Source organism: Propithecus coquereli, unplaced genomic scaffold, assembly GCF_000956105.1.
Source record: "Propithecus coquereli isolate 6110/MARCELLA unplaced genomic scaffold, Pcoq_1.0 Scaffold535, whole genome shotgun sequence".
Classification (NCBI taxonomy): domain Eukaryota; kingdom Metazoa; phylum Chordata; class Mammalia; order Primates; family Indriidae; genus Propithecus; species Propithecus coquereli.
This window is the reverse complement of record NW_012151230.1, coordinates 442997-456132: the sequence shown is the minus strand read 5'-3', so window position 1 is coordinate 456132 and position 13136 is coordinate 442997. Positions and strand designations below refer to the sequence as shown.

The 13136-nt window shown below is 49.5% G+C and overlaps 1 protein-coding gene across 1 annotated transcript in view; it reads right to left on the bottom strand.

Moving 5' to 3' along the window:
• Positions 1 to 13136, bottom strand: part of POLE (polymerase (DNA directed), epsilon, catalytic subunit) — a 54074-nt gene that overhangs the window by 14156 nt on the left and 26782 nt on the right. Inside the window, exons 26-39 of the mRNA XM_012657269.1 lie at positions 12379 to 12593; positions 11369 to 11471; positions 10817 to 10897; positions 10611 to 10733; positions 6453 to 6665; positions 6087 to 6293; positions 5757 to 5900; positions 2821 to 2961; positions 2428 to 2581; positions 2246 to 2352; positions 1865 to 2041; positions 1553 to 1776; positions 1248 to 1468; positions 682 to 886 (exon numbers count right to left, since the gene is read on the bottom strand). Coding sequence (XP_012512723.1) covers positions 682 to 886; positions 1248 to 1468; positions 1553 to 1776; positions 1865 to 2041; positions 2246 to 2352; positions 2428 to 2581; positions 2821 to 2961; positions 5757 to 5900; positions 6087 to 6293; positions 6453 to 6665; positions 10611 to 10733; positions 10817 to 10897; positions 11369 to 11471; positions 12379 to 12593 — 2315 coding nt within the window. The remainder of the gene's footprint in view (positions 1 to 681; positions 887 to 1247; positions 1469 to 1552; positions 1777 to 1864; positions 2042 to 2245; positions 2353 to 2427; positions 2582 to 2820; positions 2962 to 5756; positions 5901 to 6086; positions 6294 to 6452; positions 6666 to 10610; positions 10734 to 10816; positions 10898 to 11368; positions 11472 to 12378; positions 12594 to 13136) is intronic.

Genomic DNA, 13136 nt, shown 5'->3' with positions numbered 1-13136 from the left:
CCAACCGCCTCCCCGTCTGGTCTCCCCAGTTCCAACCAATTCTGTCCTCCTTTCGTGTGACAGCGGCAGAGCAGCGGCTGAGGGACGCGTTCTGCGGTCACAGACTTGTTTCTGAGAGCCGACCCTTCTCTCCATCGTGGCACAACTACGACCACAGTGGCAGCCCCTCTGACCTCAGTGTCCTCGTTTGTAAAATGGGTGATAATCGCACCACCCAGCAGGGCTGCTGCGGGACTGAGGCAGGTGAGAGTGCTCAGCCCACTTCCTGGCACGAACCACCGTGAGCAAGTGCTGCATGCAGCCGCCCATCGGCCCTGCAGCAAACCTCTCCTGCCACCCAAATGCCGATGACTCGCAACTCATTCCATCCAGCTAGCCACGGATTCCTGCTGATGTGCCTCTGCCCACCTTGAAAAGCAGCCCTGGCTTACACAGCCTTTGTGTGAAATGGCTCCGGCCACAGGGAGGTAAGAGGTAGCACCTGGGGTGGCCACAGGTGACCAGAGGACACACGCACAGGCCGTAAAGGCAGGGGACTGCAGGGAAACCTTGCCACTTGGTGGTTTCTGGGTCTGTGGACTTGGCTAAGGGAAGCCTGAGGGACACTGTCTTAGACCTTAGCTTTCCAAATTAAGGGCAGAGGATAAAACTCCTCCTGATGCTCCCAGGAGAGGGCAGCACCTGAAGGTGTTAGAGCAGAGGGCCGTCTCGTCATAGCTGGCTGGGGCGCTGGCAGCCTGACCGCCTGTGATCATGTCCTCCAGGGAGGCCTGCTGGATCACGTCGAAGCTGATGCCCATGCTGTCGGCACCCTCCATGTCGTTGACATGGTGGGACTGGAGGATGGTGTTGACGGCCAGGTTCTGAAGGTCCAGCTCCACGCATACTGCACAGGAAGACGCCAGACTGGGCAAGCGCCCCACCAGCTCTGGCGCTGCCACCCCCAGGGCCCAATCCCAGCCAGTACCACCTCTAGGAGATACGGCACTGCCCGGCAGGGTCAGGGCACAGCACGTGTCCTCTGACCAGCATCGGACCTGCCAGCACCTGTTCCCCAAACCCACCAGGCCACTCGGCTTCCCGAGGGCCCCTGAGGCACGGAGCGCCTGCCAGGCCCTTGGACCCCAGGACGCACTCCTGTGTGGTCAAGCCCCAGGCCCGTTGCTGGGCACTTGTGCCTGGACAGGACGTCATAAGGGCAGACATACCACGCCAGCTCGCATGAGCTCGCCCTCCCGCCCACTTACCTGTGGAGTAACAGCCTGAGCTGTTGATCTCCACGCTGGCTCGGTCATCGAACTCCATGACCAGGCGGTTATCGTCGGCCTCCTTCCCACCCAGGTCAGGGCGGGCCGTCGGGGACAGCCATAGCAGGTGGTTGTGGCGCTGGAGGTGGCGGGCAAAGAAGAGGTCGGAGCCAAAGGTGGAGATGTCCTCTGGCAGGTTCCCAATGGGAATGTGAAAGTACCTGCACAGGGCACAGGTCAGCCCCAGGGAGCATCGCTGGAGACCACCCAGGCCCTGCACACCCAGGACGCTCCCTGTGGCCCACCTGCTCATCTCGAAGGCCTGTGACAGGCAGGTGTCCAGGTTGAGGTAGTGCCGGATCATGCGGCGTGCGCCATGGCGTTGCCAGTCCAGGACACCATAGCTGATCTTGTCAGCCACGCGGATAGGCACCAGTGGGAATTCCTCCAAGATGGGGACCTCACTGGCCAGCCTCCTCAGCTCCCAGCTGGACTGAACAGCAATGAGTGTGGGCCCCCGGCGCTCCTCCTGGGTCAGGGCAGGAGGGAAGAAAGGACCTTGTGGGCCTAAGCCTCGAGAAGATGGGGGCTCCCACGCAGGACCAAGACCACCGCACCTTGTAGGCAAGAAGGAAGCGCTGGATAGCTCTGCAGATGGTCTTCAGGTCAGTTTCAGCCCGAACTTCAAACGTGTGCTTGGAAGGCGGCAGGAGCTCAGGGCCCACCCTGTCCAGCAGGAGGCTGTGCTCTGCTGAGTACAGGGCGCTGAGGCTGGGCATCTGGTTGCTGCGCACCTAGGCAAACAAGGCCGCATCAGCCCTCTGCTGCGTGGGATCAAGCAGAGGCCCCTGGGGGTGGACCTCACTCTGCCATTACAGACCACTGCAGTGGTGACAGGCACTCTGAGCAGAGGCCCTTGAGGAGGAAGACAGGAGAAAGCGTCCTCCTTCCCTAGATCCTGTCCCCAACAGCGCTCCACAGCGGGCCCAGGGACTCACGGTGTCCAACACAAACACGGATGCTCTGCGCTGTGAGGGGATGAAGAGCCCAAAGAGTGCTTTGTGGCCCTGCGAGTGGTGATACAGGTAGATGTGGCGGATGCTCCCTGCAAAGGACAGGAGCTGTCACCTGGGATATGCGGAGGCAGGGTGTGTGTTGGGGCAGCCGGCATAGGCCATACCTGGTTCCAGGTAGCTGAACTGGGCCAGAGAACGCATCTCCAGGTGCCCGAGAGCAAAGGTGTCTGCTTCCCAGCCTGAAAGGTGTCTGACCAGCTGTTTATTGACGACACACACACAGCCCAGCTGCACCAGGGCCCGGAACAACAATGGGACCTGGAAGGGGGTGGTGGGCGAGGGCTCCAGTGCTGCACGCGGGACCCGCCCCCTCAGCAGCCGCAGGGCCCACTGCCCACAGGCCACCTTCAGCAGATCCACTGCCCAGACTCCCCTCCCCAACGGGATAGGGTCCACCATCACTGCCGCCTGGCCCACACTCTGTGTGGGTGTCTTTCCTCCACCTCACCCGCTGCATCCCCACCCGGCTCAGCCAAGTGTGGCTGGGACACGGCTACCTGAGTCTCATATACACCCTCGATGTCGGGTGCCGACAGCTCGGTGTTGATCTCGTTGATGTGTTCCTGGTACATGTCTTCCGGCACTGAATACTCGTAGAGATTATAGACCACGTTGGAGCGAGGAAGGACTCGATTTACCTGGTGACAAGGCGGCGAAGATCTCGTCACACAGCTTAATCAGTAACGTCTGTTATGCGCACATGCGCACACACGTGTACGCTCTTCAGAGTCCCAGCACTTCCAGTGCCCACAATGGTCAGGTAAACCCACCGCAGCCCACCTCTCCCAATGATTACAACTAAAAGCTCTGGACGTGATTTTAAAAAGCAACCTTGGCCTCTGAGATGGGGACAAGACCCCTCATACTGGGGGGTCAAGCCGGGGGGTCCTGGCTACCCAGGAGGGCGAGGTGGGAGAATGGCCTGAGCCCAGGAGTTCGAGGCTGCAGTGAGCTGTGATGGCGCCACTGCACTCCAGCCTGGGCAGCAGAGCAAGACCCTGTCTCAATAAATAAATAAAATCATAAAATTAAATCAAAATGTAAAAAAATCAAACTCTCCCTAAAATTAAAAACAGAAACAGCTAAATAAATCTAGCTGTTTGTTAATATGATACCATAACTATTCAGAGGAAATAATTATTCCACAATACTTCTGGGAAAGAAAACTCTTATTAAATATTCTTTGAAAGACATATGTATTCGAAGGCCTAAAACAACCAAAAAAAATCTTAACTTAGCAGTTTTATTGTTTTTAGTAATATTGGTATAACTCCAAACTATTTTATATACAGTGTAGCAGAAGGCAGACATGTAAATGTCTTAATGTTATTAACAATTAAGATTTTCAGATTTTTTAGTAGTCTAAATTGAGACACAGATATGAAAATCAAAGAAATTAAGAGAAAATTAAGTCATGGTAAATCTGAATTGGAAGGATTAGTTTAAGTGTATATTATTTTATATGCATTTCTTGGCTGTCCACTGAAGGATCTAGATGAAATGACACCCAGAGATAACACCTGCCCCCTCTACCCCCAGTTTCTCAACACGACAAAAGGCTTGGGCTCCTGGAGGAGTGGCCAAGTCCACGCCTGGGGAAGTATGCAGTGAGCCTGGGACCTCAGTGGCCAAAAACCAAGTATTCCAAGACTAACAGGGACTTTGGAAAGGACTCAGGAGCTGTCCTGAAGGGACTCCGTGGCCCGGTGTGGGGTAATTTGAGTCTCAGAAAAATAATGACTGTCCACAGGGTGTACTGACTGGTCCCATGAATGTGAAGCTCTAGAAAATCAAATGCACCTGAAGTTACAGGAACACAGAACTGAGCTCCACAACTGAAGGACAGGAAGGGGACAAGAATGCCCTCTGGCTGTGTTTGGGTGACACAGGGAATACTCATACATCAAACCAATCGAACCATACATTTAAAATCTGCATTTAACCACGTGTAAATTACAGCATGTCCTCATTTAACATCATCAATTGGTTCTTAGAAATTGCAACTTTAAGTAAAATGATTCAAATAATGTCTTTTTTTTTTTTGAGATGGTGTATTACTCTTTTGTCCTACTTAGAGTACTGTGGCATCACTGTAGCTCACTGCAGCCTCCAAACTCCTGGGCTCAAGCAATCCTTCTGCCTCAGCCTCCCGGGTAGCTGGGACTATAGGCATGCGCCACCATGCCCGGCTGATTTCTTCTATATATTTTTAGTTGTCCAGCCAATTTCTTTCTATTTTTAGTAGAGACGGGGTCTCACTCTTGCTCAGGCTGGTCTTGAACTCCTGAGCTCAAATGATCTACCCGCCTTGGCCTCCCAGAGTGCTAGGATTAAAGGCGTGAGCGACCGTGCGCGGCCCTCATAGTATCATTTTAAAAAGAGAAAAAAGTGAAAGGAAAAAAAACAATTTGCCACTCCCTGCCTTGAAAATGAAAAATAATTTAAAAGGAAAAGCATTCATCTTGCCTTTTTTTTTGAGACAGAGTCTTGGCCCAGGCTAGAGTGCAGCACAATCACAGCTCACAATAGCCTCCAAACTGTGGGCTCAAGCCATCCTCCTGCCTCAGCCTCCTAAGTAGCTGGGACTATAGATGTATACCACAGCACCCAGCTAATTTTTAAATTTTTTGTAGAGATGGTGTCTCACTATTGCCTAGGCTGGTCTTGAACTCCTGGCCTTAAACGGTCCTCCCACCTTAGCCTCCCAAAGTGATGATTCCATAGGCGTGAGCCACTGTGCCAGGCCCCATCTTGCTTTGTAAGAAGAAACCACAGTTCACTTCCCAACTGAGATGGACAAAGTGTTAACTGGGGAGCCCACGGGACATGCTGCAGCATCATGACCCTCGACACATTCTGCTAAGTGGAAGAAGTGCAGCACAGAGAACCACCCACCATGTGGGCCCATTTATATGAAATGCCCAGAGCAGGCAAATCCAGAGGCAGAAAGTGGATCAGTGGTTACCCAGGGCAGGGGGAGGACAGCAACAGCTAAGATAGGGTTTCTTTCTGGGGTGATGAAAATATTTTAAAACTCTGGCTATAGTTGTACCACTCTGGGAACACACTAAAGGCCATTGAACTGTATATTAAATGGGTGAGTTTTACGGTGTGTGAATTTATATCCCAATAAAGCTATTAACAACAAAAATGCCCCACGGAAACAGCATTCGCACAAATGCCGCCCAGTCCACCCCAGCGACACGGACACCAGACAGGTCAGGATGGGGCATCAGCTCTGCCCCAGGTTCTGTGCTCAGTGATCAGACATCGTTTCGATGAATTTGTACAGCATCCCAACAGGGTGCTGAGAAGATGGAGGTGCAAGACCACGTAGCTTACTAGATCTTTGTGGCTGACCCATTTTGTGGAAACCACCTCGGAAACTGCCCGCAGGTGGCTGCAGTGACCAGCGGCACCAGCCACCTCCTACCTTGCGATACGAAGGCCCGTCCTCTGCTTTGGCCACCCGCTGGTTCACGTAGAACACTCGAGGAATGCTCAGCTTGATGCAGTGCAGGTCACTGCCAATGACGGCCCACAGCCGGAAGAGGCCAGCCTGGCTGGTCTCGCTGATCTGAAAGAAAGGCAGATGCACAGCACGTCACAGGACAGGCTGAAACCTGCGGACCGGGCCACCTCCCAGGGAGCCTCCACCAAGCCCCAAGCACAGGGGTCAGGACCCCTGCGAAAGGCAGGAAGCCACAGGCCTGTCCTTATCCTCCACTGCAGAAGGGCCCCTCCCTTGGATCGAGGGCCACACCTGCACAATCTGCCAAGGAAGGTCCAAAACGCTGCGGGCAGTTTTTCGCAAAAAGCTCCCCAGCCCTGTGGCAGGCCCGTCTCGGATGGCCCCAGGCCTCAGCATGCTCCCCGACTCCAGACGCTGCCTCTTCCTGCGGGCGAGGCGCTGCCGGGCCTGCAGCTGCCACTTCTTCTTATGGAACCCGAGCCAGACCAGCCACTCAGCCTGGGGCGGGCGGCAAACACAGCCGGGGGTGTGTGGTGAGGAAGGGTCCTCCTCCACAACCCACATTCTAAGTTCTGCACAAGGTTGGCATTCTCACAACCACTCTCCCGGGGAGTCAGGATGCTACCCCTCAGAGAGCGCTACAGCCCTGCCTCTTACCTGGGTGGTCCCCAGGGCTGGTGGCTGCCCCAAGATCTCCTGCCAGGGCACAGTCAGTGCGAGGTCCTGAGATTCCTCTTGGCTCTCCCAAAGGACTCGCTTCCTCTTCGTAGCCACGGGCACTGCTGGGTGGGGCAGCTGTGTGAGGCCGAAGTCCTCCATGTCAGCAACGCTGGGCCTGGGACTGCCCTCTGGGGCCTGGGCCATCACGACCTGGAAAGACCCAGCGAGACTCAAAACTCTGGATCTCGTCCCCATAAATCGTACTTCTAGAAACACACATCTTTATGCTTTTCCTATGTGTCCACAGACACAGGCCGCAGCTCTAAGTTTTGAGTTAATCTAAATGGTGACATATGGCACACACCCTACTGCAACTGATTTTTTTTTTTTTGAGACAGAGTCTCACTCTGTTGCCCGGGCTAGAGTGAGTGCCGTGGCATCATCCTAGCTCACAGCAACCTCACACTCCTGGGCTCAAGCGATCCTCCTGCCTCAGCCTCCCAAGTAGCTGGGACTACAGGCATGTGCCACCATGCCCGGCTAATTTTTTCTATATATATATTTTTAGTTGTCCAGATCATTTCTTTCCATTTTTTAGTAGAGACGGGGTCCCGCTCTTGCGCAACTGATGTTTTCATTCACCCATAAACTTTTGAGACTGACCCCTGTGGACACATGTGGACATGGTCCTTCCATGTTAACTTCTAGAACATCCCATCGTACAAATACATCAGCTTACCTTACCTTACAGCTTACCTATCCATTACTTTCCAAATGAGGAGTGACTAGTTCCTATGTTTTCGAACTTACAAAGGGTGACTCAGTGACCCTCCTTGCTCGCGCTGCCTGGGTCACAGGGAATGATCACCTTTTCCTCTGGCACCGGTGAGTTCCTGTTTCTCCATGTTTTGATGTCTGATGTCACCACTCCTACATGTTTTCAGTGTGACGCACCATCAAATATTTCACATGGCATTTCCTCATTCACAGTGAGGGTGAACATCCTGCAGCTGTGCAGGCAGCCTTCCAAAACAGCCCTGAGACCCCTGCCTCCTGGCGTTCACTCCCTGGGTGACTCCCTCCCCAAGTGTCGGCGGGACTAGTGATGTGCCTCCATGAACAGAATATAACAAAAGCAACAGGATGTCACTTCTGAGGTCAGCTATACAACACCCTCTCTGAAGAAGCCACAGGCTGTCCTGTGAAGAGCCCCACAGAACAGGGAACCGAGGACGACCTCCAGACCATGGCCAGGAAGGAACCACGTCCTGTCACCACCACGGCAGAGTCTTTGGGTGAGACCACAGTCCCAGCTGATTCCTTAATTGCAGCCTGTGCGTCACCCTGAGCCCCGCTGTGTGAGGTAATACACAGGAACTAAGTCGCTAAGTTTTAGGGCCATTGGTGATGCAGTATATTATAGCTAATATACATGTTTATGGACCATTTCTAATTTTTGTACATTCCAAATATCTTCTTTAAATTGTGACTTGTCTCTTCATTTTATGGTGACTTCTGTGCTATAAAAAGGTTTGCATTTACTTGTTGACTTACTATTACGCAAATTTCCAAACATACAAAAGCACAGTAATGAGCTCCCATGTCTGTATTACCAGCTTCAACAATTACCAACATTCTGCCATTCTTGTTGCAGACTACAGAAGATTTAAATCTTCGTTAACTGACTTTACCTTTACAATCTGTTTTTCACGTGTGCCTTAGGAAGCCCTTCCCACCCCAGTATCATGGATAGTCTCTGGTGTTTTCTTCTAAAGATGTTAGTTTTTTTTTCACTTTACTCTATTTGAGGTTCTTACACTCAGCGTGAGCTAGCAGTTCACTTGAAACACGAACACCCACTTTCCCGGCCTCGCCCAGTGCAGCGGCAACCGGTGTCCTCCCTGATGGGTGACAGGGCTGAGACGCACCCCTGTCCCCACTCACACCTGGGCCTGTGCCCAGGTTCCCAGTTAGTTCTACTGCTCTCGTGCGCACAGTGAGTCCTGTCACACAGTAGGATGAATATCCCCCTCCTTTCCTGTCAAAATTGCTCGGTTGTTATTACCCTTATTCTTCGTGTGAACTTTTTAAAAAAATTTCGAAACATTAAGGGTGTATAAATATTTTTGTTACATGGATGGCTTTTAGGGCTATTAGTGTGTCCACCACCCGAGCAGTGTTGTTGCACCTGTTAGGTAGGTTTCTGCACCTCCCCTCCTCCCCCTCGCCCTTCTTGATTTCCAATGACTTTTATTTCCCTCTTCATGTGAATTTTACGGTTTGTCACATTCTAGCCAAAACACTTCTGCAGATGTTTTCACTGGAATTACTTTGAATTCTAGACTAATTTGGGGCAAACTGCCACATTCTCATACTGAGTCCTTTCATCCATGAAGATGGTAGGTACCTCTTTCTACTTTGGGTAAATTTTTGTATGTTCAGTGAAGTTGTACAATTTTTTCCATAAAAATCTTACATTTGCAAATAATGAGTTCTATGCCTCCCTTCCAACCCTTAAAATTTAATTCTTTTTCTTGTTTAATTATGCTGTGAGGACTTCCAAACAATCTGGAACAACAGTAATAGCCTCCATTTCTTGTTCCTTACTTGAATGCTTCCAGTGTTTTGCCACAAAGTGTGATGTTTGCTGTGGGTTTTGAGAAGTGTAATACATTTATCAGGCTCACAAACAACCCATCTATTTTGATTTTGATTGCTCAAAGTTTCACTATGAACAGATATTAAAGTTTATCAAATGTTCACTGTGCATCTATTTGATACGATCTTATGAGTCTCATCCTTTAATGATGGGTTAACAGTTTCTCCCAAGATTAACTGAATTAGATTTCTAGAATTCCTGGCATAAATCCTAGTTGGTCATAACATTACTGTTACGATACACTATGTAACTTAGTTTGTTAACATTTTTGCAGCTATTGTTCGTAACCAAAAATGGCTTATAACTTTCTTATCCTGTCATCAGTTTTCTCACCAAAGTTTATTTTCAAGGTTACCAAATGATCTAAGGAGCTTTTTCCTTTTTTTTTTATTATATGAAAAGTTTGGGTTTAGCGTGTTTCTTTTTAAGCCATGAATTCAATTTCTTTGATGGTTAAAGTACTAATGGGTTTTCTATTCCTTCTTAGGTTAGTTTTCCTAATTCTTCTAGAACCATCCATTGCATCTAAGTTTTCCAATTGTTCAGCAGAGAATGGCAATTTTTTCATTTTGTTAGGCTTTTTTATATCCGTAATTATGCCTGTTTTTATTAAAATAAAAACCAAAAAAATCCATCTTGAAAAAGATCTGTTTCATAAATCCTTTTGGTTTTATTGTTTCATTCATTCGTGGTCTTGCCTTTGTAACTTTTTTTTTTTTTTGTAAGCAATAACCACCTATCTGTAACTTCTTTCTTTATTTTTGAGAAGAGGTCTCACTATGTTGCCCAGGCTGGTCTTGAACACCCAGGCTCAGGGATCCTCCCCAGTAGCTGGGACCACAGGCACATGCCCAGGCACCACCATGCCCAGGCACCACACCTGTATAACTTCTTTCTACTTCCTCTGTTTAACCTTGTTCTTTAACTTCTTCAGTTCAAAACTTATTTTCTATTTGTTTTTGTCTAATTTCCATCACAACTTCTTTGATCCTTCAGTTATTTATAAATGTGATTTTTAAAAAATTTCCAAATAGGGCCAGGCGTGGTGGCTCACGCCTGTAATCCTAGCACTCTGGGAGGCCAAGGCAGGCCGATTGTTTGAGCTCAGGAGTTCGAAACCCCGTGTCTCCTAAAAAATAGAAAGAAATTAGCTGGACAACTAAAAATATATAGAAAAAATTAGCCAGGCATGGTGGCGCATGCCTGTAGTCCCAGCTACTCGGGAGGCTGAGGCAGGAGGATCGCTTGAGCCCAGGAGTTTGAGGTTGCTGTGAGCTATGATGACACCATTGCCCTCTAGCCCGGGCAACAGAGTGAGACTCTGTCTCAAAAAAAAAAAAAAATTTCTAAACATGGTCTCTATTTAAATTATATAGAATCTCTTACAGCTTACTTTGATATATATATAGATATATATATGTATCTATCTATTATCTATCTATCTATATATATATGGTCATTATCTTCTGCATTCTTTTTTTTTTTGACCCCGTTACCTGTCTCCTGCCCTCCAGGACGAAGAGCTCACTGATCTTCTTCTGCTTGTAGATGTCATTCTTCTCCAGCAGTTTTCTGTGCAGCCAGTCAGGGTGTTTGACGCGTGGCACTGGGTTCTTCACCTGCACGAGGACCACACGGATCAGGGAAGGACCCTTGTCTGACTACGCTGGTTTCCAGCCACCTGTCACCGGCTCCCGCTCACCTGCTGCAAAGCTGCGGGGATTGTGATGATCTTCTGGATGGCGCTTCCCAGCCTCTCGATGTAGTAGTCCCAATCCAGGATCTGAGTGGCAACAAGAAACAGCAACAGCAGCAACTGTGACGCTTACTCCACGCCAAGCACTGAGCTGATGCTGTGTCTTATTTAACCCTCTCAGAGAGTCTACGATGAACAGGAACTATTTGGGAAGCTTACTCCACACCGAGCACTGAGCGAAATGCCATCTTATTCAATCCTCTCAGAAAGGCTGTGAGAAAAGGTGCCCATTTCACAGAGGACACCGAAGCAGGGAGCAGACTGTGGAGCTGGTGGGTGGCTGACTGAGAACCTGGGCCTTAGTCCATCCAAGGGAACACCACCTCCCGGCAGTGACGTTTCTCAGTTTTGCCTTATGACATACATATCAGAAAGGAGGAAGAGAGAAGACTCCCGACAACAGAACGACCCAACTCATCACACGCCAGAGCAGGAGTACTCTGCCACGTCTGGCTTTCCTCCTGAACTTTGAGAGTAGGAAAAAAATCAGGCACTCACTGTCCGAATATCAAAGTCTTGAAGGGAAGAGCTCTTAAGCCATTTCCGGAGAAAGTGCTTCCTCACTGTGGGCTCTGCCTGGAAGATGGCAAGTGGGATAGCCCTGGGCAAGGGAAAAAGATACAAAACTCATCAACAGTGAAGATCACCTTAAATTCAATTATAATTCTCACCAAATGCACATGGAAATGAGGATTTATAGCCTACATTTTATTTAATGTTGTTATTTGGTGCAGACTGTACCTCATATATGATGTTTGTAATATTCGGTAACTACATACTACTCCATCTCATTAGAAGACTGTGGTTCCATGTGCCACCCCTGCTGCTGGCCCTTCGTCCAAGCATTTACCCACTGCTAACAGAGTTCACACACAACCTCACAGCAAGTCACACGTCCATGCGCACACATGGAAGTAAACATTTCTAAAATGTTAGTCATTGGGTAAACAGAGAAAAGTTGGGCTATTTTTTAGAAAGGACCAGCCCATTCTCATGTCACAAGCAAAGCAACTGGCTCTTTCCTTCGCTGGAGGAAACACCTGTTGTGAAACATCATAAACATCAAGGCACATAAGGAGGACATACACCCTGTGCACCTGCCCAGCTCCATCAAGCGTCAACACCCTGCTGCTGGGTGAGGCCTGTGTGGTCCCTAGCCTGTCCCCTCCTCACAAGGAGGTAAGCACACCCCTATCCTGGCACTTGTCGATCCACCCAGGCGCTTACACCACTGCTGTTCTGTGTAACCATAAAAGGAAGAGCAATGTTTTCAAGTTTTACACAGGTGGAGCTACATGTGTTATCTTGCAACTTGTTTTTGCTTTTTATTCCAACATCGTTTCAAGCTCTGTCAGTGCTGTAACCTGCAGCTACAACTCAATCCTCTGAACTCCTGTATGATGTTTCATTGCCTAAAAAACACATTCATGCCTTTCTGGATGATGGACACTTATGCTCTGCCCACATCTGGTATTAAGCACAACTCAGATCTTTAAGGAAGGCCTTGCCTCTCGGTGACAGGAGAGCCCTCGGGCTTGCGGGAGATGATGTAGCGGCAGCTCAGCCCCGCGTCCTTGACCATCTGGTCTCCCAGGAACTCAGCCAGGCGCTTCGCCGTGCTGATGGACGTAGACTTCTGCTCCCCATAATCTTCCAGCTTCCGAGACATGGAACGGTTCTCAGAGATCAGCTCGAACAGCTCTGAATCAGGCATGTTAGCCGCCTAGAGAAAGAGACAACGGATAAAGCAACACAGCAGGAGTCAACGGCGTCAAGCCTGAGCTCACCCAGGACTGTGCTCCACGGGGACGCCTATTTCTCCAGCCTGTGCAGCTGAAGGCTACGATTTCACAGGGCTGCCTCATACCACTGCACAGCAATACTTAAAACACACACACACACACACACACACACACACACACACACACACACACAAAGCTTTAGCTTTCGCCGTGCGTGGTGGTGCACGTCTGTAGTCCCAGCTACTCGCGAAGCTGATGCAGGAGGAGCGCTTGAGCCCAGGGGTTTGAGGTTGCGGTGAACTATGCTCACGCCACTGCACTCCAGCCCGGGCAACAGAGTGAGACTCTGTCTCCGAAAAAATAAATAAATAAAAAATAAAAAGTCACAAAGCCTTGGCTTTCATTAGACAAATATCACAAAACATTTACTGAACAATGAGCACCAAGGTTGTAGTTAAGGAAGTCACTCCACATAAGATGGAAAAAAACAGCTATTTTTCTCCTGAAAGGAAGAGAAAGACAGG